The following is a 6,607-nucleotide window of genomic DNA, read 5'->3' on the forward strand; positions in this document are numbered from 1 at the left end:
TCCAGAAAAACATTCAACTTAAAGTACTTTTTTGGGGTTTATTTGGTTTTGGAAGGGTCAAAGGTGAGAATGATATCTTACAGAAAGCAACAATATTAACAGCCTTGAATGAAAGTGCATAACTCTGCCGAGGCTAAAGCAACATCTCAGCAAGATTAAGAAATTAAAATATATCCCTCGATCTGCTCCAAAGCTCGGTTCAGACTCTCAGGTGTGAAAACAACCTCATATTCATTCTTACACTCGTTCATATGAAAACAACGAGAATTCACGTGATCAAAGCCGATCAGAACAAAGCCTCTCTGTTTAAATCACTTGGAGCGGAAAGGTCTCCACAAGTTATTTAACGTTATAAACCTTATAAAACGTTATAGTCAAGACCAGTGAAGACAGGGCTCTTCTGCATTGGTTTCACTTTCCAGACGTGGAGTCTACGTCTATTTGTATAAACCGTGTTTGGCATAAATTTAATGAATCCGTAGAAGCTACACCGACAGCTCAGGCTCGTTAGTGCCACTGCAGTAATAACAAACCAGAGGATGGTGGATCAATGCTTTTTAAAAGATACAGGACTTAATGACAACAACATCACGTTTCCAGCAGCGACAGATGAATCACTGAGCTCGTCTGCTCTCCACCGGCTGACGAGGTCTTTGGAGCTGAAGCTCTGGGTGAGGGTGGCACCAGAACATCTGTTATTCAAGTGAGGAACAGACTCTGATCTTCACCTGGTGTTCGGTTGCATCGTCTCCGTTCAGGTGAAAAGTGCGTTTGTGCAAAAGGTGAAGTTGTGGAAACCTTGAAAACAAAATGTGAACAATAAGAAACTCGTGTGAAACCAACAGGACCGACACCAGGACTCCGGCTGTCGGACTCCAGAACTTCAACAGTCCAGAGGAGCCGCTCTCCCCTGGCTCTATAGTTTAAGCAATTAGAGAAACACCTGGAGTTAAACACCCCTCTGCAATATGGTACACTCCAGCCCCCCCCCCCCCACTTGCAGCAGGAAGCAGCAGGAACTCACCTGGAAACTCAGCAACACTCGATCTGTGGTTCTCACATGAAAGGTATATATCTGTATATTCTATTTGTTATTTGCTGTGTTTGTTGAACTAAAGATGATGAGTTGAAGATATTTAATTTAGTGAGAGTTGAACCAACACCTCAGAGCTTCTGTCACCTTCATGGTCATTACAGCAGAATGGATCACTACAGATGTGTGTGTGTGTGTGTGTGTGTGTGTGTGTGTGTGTGTGTGTGTGTGTGTGTGTGTGTGTGTGTGTCTCTTGTGTGTTCGTGTTCCATCAGAGGAATAAACATGTTTCTGTTTCAGCTGCAATCAGAAGAACCAGTTTCCAACTGAGGCCCAATCACAGAGGACGAGAGCAGCTGCCGGCCAATCACGTTGCTCTGAACTTTCAAAGAGCCTCAAGCTGAGAGATGCTCTCAACTTCTGAGTGTGTGTTAGAGTGTGTGTGTGTGTGTGTGTGTGTGTGTGTGTGTGTGTGTGTGTGTGTGTGTGTGTGTGTGTGTGTGTGTATCAGTGTGTGTGTATCAGTGTGTGTGTGTGTGTGCATCAGTGTGTGTGTGTGTGCTTCAGTGTGTGTGTGTGTGTGTGTGTTTCAGTGTGTGTGTGTGTGTGTGTGTGTGCATCAGTGTGTGTGTGTGGCATCAGTGTGTGTGTGTGTGTGTGTGTGTGTGTGTGTGTGTGTGTGTGTGTAGGTGTGTGTGTGTGTGTGTGTGTGTGTGTGTGTGTGTGTGTGTGTGTGTGTGTGTGTGTGTATGTGTGTGTGTGTTGTGGTGTGTGTGTGTGTGTGTGTGTGTGTGTGTGTGTGTGTGTGTGTGTGTGTGTGTGTGTGTGTGTCTTGTATAAATGCTCCTGTCAGAGGAAACTCTCTCAGTTTATCTCTCCGAGCTTCAGAGAGAAACTGTGTAAACTCTTTATTTCTCTTATTAATATTATTTCATTAGTATCATATTAATCTCCCTTCGTGTGAACGCTCCAGTCGGAAACTTCTCCAGGATGTTTCCCTGCAGCGCTCTGCCGCCTCCTCTCTACCCGGGCTTACTGCCTCCTCCCGCGGGCTTCTCCTCTCCGCTCCCCCGCTCCCTGCGCTCCGGCTTCCTGGTGGAGGACCTGCTCCGGCTGAGCCAGCCCGTGTCCTACCTGCACCGGGGCCTCTCCTCCAGGGGCCCCGGGGACGTGCTGCAGCTCAGCCCGCGGCCGGGCACCGAGCCGGGCTCCGGGCAGCAGAGCCGCAGCAGCCCCGGGTCCCTGCAGACCTCCTGCCCGGACTCCGGGTTCCTCAAGTTCGGCGTCAATGCGATTCTGGCCCCGTCCACACGGAGCGGTGAGTGAGAGGGAATCGAACCATCAGCTGCTTTTAGTAATTCACATTCAATTACGTCATTCTTCAATAATTATAATAACGTTATTATTAATATAAAAATGTGTATACTTTTGAATGATAATGTCAATTCACTTTTTCCAAATATCACTCAAAGTATTTATAACACATTAAAAGTATTTTAATATTGAGTACATATACAAATGTATAGAAATATATTGAATATGTTTAAACCCAGTAAATCAACTAATAAACCTGCTTTACTCAGAAGAATTTAATATTTAAGTTTAACTCGCTCCTCAGGCAAAGTTATTTCTGTATTTATCTTATTAATCATTAAAATACATCTTGATGTGATGAGAATCACTTTGTTCTATTTACTGTATATTTGTGTGTTTGTGTAATAAACTCACTTTGTGTCTCTCCTCCAGTTCAGAGTTTCCAGAAGTCGTTTCCTTTACCGTTCTTTGACGGAGGCTTGCATCCTTTCATCAGAGCCACTTATCTCACAGGTCGGTGGATTCACTGTTATATTCATTTATACAAAGTTCATTCACTTTATGTGAAGAGATAAAACCACAAGTTACTCACGTACATTTACTTCAGTGCATCACTTTATGTTTTATCACTTTATGTTTTATCACTTTATGTTGGACTCTCATTTTGTCATTGAGCTCTGATTCAGAATCGAATTCACGAACAGACGGAACTAAACAGGACGTTGACTAAATATGACTAAAATAACTTTTGTTTGTAAATGTCCATTAGAAAATATGATCAAACATTTTCTTTAATTGTCACTTTTCCAGTTTTCTGCCTCATGGTTCACTTTCTATACAAACTCTTAGAATCCACTGGGATTTGTTTCTCCTTCGTCTTGTCCACAAAAGCTCACTTTAAAATTACATTTTCATTTGATAACTTTTGCTTATCTATAGATAGATAGATAGATAGATAGATAGATAGATAGATGGATAGATAGATAGATAGATAGATAGATAGATAGATAGATAGATAGATAGATAGATAGATAGATAGATAGATAGATAGATAGATAGATAGATAGATAGATAGATAGATAGATAGATAGATAGATAGATAGATAGATAGATAGATAGATAGATAGATAGATAGATAGATAGATAGATAGATAGATAGATAGATAGATAGATAGATAGATAGATAGATAGATAGATAGATAGATGGATAGATAGATAGATAGATAGATAGATGGATAGATAGATAGATAGATAGATAGATAGATAGATATTACAGCAGCAATAGGAACACAAGGCAGGTAAAAACACTGTATTTGCAGAATAAAACTATATATACATACATAAAATAAGATTTAAGATTTTATCAAATCAATGATTCTGTGCAGGTGAAACAGTGACATGTATGTGACTGATACAGATAAGTACAGATCAGTGTTTTTCTCCCTGGACGTTTGAGAAACTAAACTTTAAAAACACTCAAACTTCAAATCAACTTTTGTGTCTCTTGTAAAGTTTGGTTCAGAAGATATTTCCCGGCTTCTGGCCTGGAACCCGTTTCAGATGTGTGTGGATCCGTCGGCTGGTTAAAGACGTCGTCAGCCCTTGAGCACGGGAATAACCCCGGACAGCCTGGAAACAGCTCTGCCAATTTGAAGGCCTATTTAGCTGCTACACTGACTGCTGACATTAGCACCAGTTGTCCTAATCTACAAATTAGCCCAGTTTGTCACGCCTTAAATATATTAGTGCCGTTTGTCATGGTCTAAATGTGAGGCGGGTTTCTTCCCAGCTCAGGAGCCCAGCGCCTCTTCACGCGCCGTCGTTTCCCACCAAGCCCCTCGGCCTGCCCACAAAGCTCCCAGCACCGTGACCAATGGGAGCCACAACCACACACACACACACACACACACACACTCACACACACACACACACACACACACACATCCTGAAGGTCTGAGTTAACAATGTCGCTCACAGGATCGATTTCACAGGGTTGAACCTGGATTCCCGTTTATTTATGTCCCCAATATCGCGCAGCACATTCATCAACAATTCAAACTAGAATCAGTGTTTTTATTTCTCTCAGTGGAATAATCTGTTCCATCAGGTGCGTGACACTGAGCGTCTCTGACCTCTGGAGCCTCCACATTGTCCTGACCCCTCTGTAATGGGCCTGTAATAGAGCGGCCTGTTCAACTCAATTCATTCCAACACAATCACCTTCCTGCAGCCGATTTGCAGCCTTTAACAATCCAGCTTCATGCTCCATTAGAGGCTGTGTGAGCGGAGCCGTCTTATTAGCATAGGCTCTGTTTCCAGCGCTCGACAAATTGGGGCTTTTAGATATCGACTTTCAGGCCGAGGCAGTTTGTCGTGGGCAGCGTCAGGGAGGCAGAAACAGGAAGGACACACAGATAACGTTTTCACCCTTTTAAATACACAAGTTTGGAATTATCGGAGCGTTTGAAAGATTTTTGTGTTTGCTGAATTGTTAAAAAGAGTTTGTGCTGTTAAGTAAAGATGGAGGACACGTGTCCACTTCCACCAGTCGTACCAACACGACGAGTCTCGGTCTCGCCAAAACACGCTCTCGACCAATCGTGGGTCAGTCTCAGCTGTCAATCATTTCAGAGTTTCAGCCTGTTTTTATATCATCAAATAACCAATTAAAACGAAACTCACCAGAAACATGAACATTTGAACATACGACGATAAGAACGACCTAAAATTGAGAGAAATGTATTTATCGTTTACTTTAATTCCAAATGACGTCAGAAGAGCAAGATGGCAGCGACCGTCTGATGAATTCTGGCATCATTTCTGGACAGTGGGAGGAAGTGAAGACGCGTCGTCCATCTTTAAAACTTTGTCTGTGTTCATGAGTTACATCCAGATGTTGCTGGATATTAAATCTCTTCTCATGTTTTTCCCCTCCAGCCTCCTCCTCCGTGATCCCCGTCCCGGGAACGTTTTCCTGGCCCCTGGCCCCCAGAGGGAAGCCCAGGAGGGGCATGCTGCGGCGGGCCGTGTTCTCCGACCTCCAGAGGAAGGCGCTAGAGAGAACCTTCCAGAAACAGAAATACATCAGCAAACCAGACAGGAAGAAACTCGCCGGTAAACTGGGTCTCAAGGACTCGCAGGTAAACAGGATTTCATTCAGTCCAGTTGTTGGTTTTTGACCTGTTGCTCTTTAATTGTGGATTTAAAACTTGTTGGGATATTTTCTGTCACTGACGTTTCTCTTCTCCTGTGCAGGTGAAGATCTGGTTTCAGAACCGCAGGATGAAATGGAGAAACTCGAAGGAGCGGGAGCTGCTGTCGACCGGCGGCTGCCGCCAGCAGACCCTCCCCACCAAGACCAACCCGCACCCCGACCTCACCGACGTCGGCAGCGCCACCTGCTGCCACCGGCTCGACAGAACCACACCCGACAGCCAGGAGTCACATCTGCACCACCACAGTCGTCACCACCATCATCATCATCACAGCCCCTCGTCTCCGTCAGAGTCCAGCAAACAGTCGGAGCTCTCAGAGTCGGACGGTGAAGAAATCAACGTCTCGTAAAGATTTTTATAAAACCCTCCACGATAAAGAGAAACTGAGACTTAAAGAGAAGATGTGAGTGGAGGTCAGATCCAGATGTGCCTTGTCCACAGCGGTTTCTCCTCGGTGCCATATTCCTGTACAGTGTTTGTTTCACATCTATATGAACCTCAGTGCATCTATATACAGTAAAGAAGGTACACTGAGCGCTTTTAGATTTAATATTTGTAGATTTAAATGTTTAACACTTTCATGTACAAATTTTTCTTTCCCTACATATTTTGTATTCTCTATATTTTCTTAAATAAATCGTACAAAAGTCTCACGTTGTGTTGAATTCATCAGAAACTCTGCAGTCAGCGAATGTCTTGATCTGGATGTAGAGCAGATACTAAACTGTTTAAATTCTTTATCTGCAGAAGATTTGATTATAGAAATGTTTAACGGGAAAGAACACGAACATGTTGCAACTTTCAAAGTACAAGCAGAGAAATACATTTTTGTGATTTTAGTTCTTTTTACACTGTTTGTTCAAGTTTCTGATAAGTTTGGATTTAATGAGTTACTTGATGATCATAGAGTGGAGATGGTTTTTATATCATATGAACTTAAACCCAAAGCTCCACGATCATCACTGCACAGACTCAAGATGGTGGCACCAGCATCGAAGATATGTTAATGAAGACGTGTCGTCCATCTTTATTTACCTGGATCAGT

At 43.1% G+C, this 6,607-nt stretch overlaps 1 protein-coding gene across 1 annotated transcript; it reads left to right on the forward strand.

Annotated features, from left to right (window-relative positions):
* Positions 1-1,912: 1,912 nt before the first annotated feature.
* Positions 1,913-6,212, forward strand: LOC118109061 (homeobox protein DBX1). Its single transcript, XM_035155871.2, has 4 exons — positions 1,913-2,351; positions 2,780-2,860; positions 5,285-5,487; positions 5,603-6,212. The coding sequence occupies exons 1-4, from the start codon at positions 2,024-2,026 to the stop codon at positions 5,909-5,911; spliced, it is 921 nt and encodes a 306-aa protein (XP_035011762.1). The 5' UTR covers positions 1,913-2,023; the 3' UTR covers positions 5,912-6,212.
* The last annotated feature ends 395 nt before the right edge of the window (positions 6,213-6,607 follow it).

Source organism: Hippoglossus stenolepis, chromosome 5 (genome assembly GCF_022539355.2).
Source record: "Hippoglossus stenolepis isolate QCI-W04-F060 chromosome 5, HSTE1.2, whole genome shotgun sequence".
Classification (NCBI taxonomy): domain Eukaryota; kingdom Metazoa; phylum Chordata; class Actinopteri; order Pleuronectiformes; family Pleuronectidae; genus Hippoglossus; species Hippoglossus stenolepis.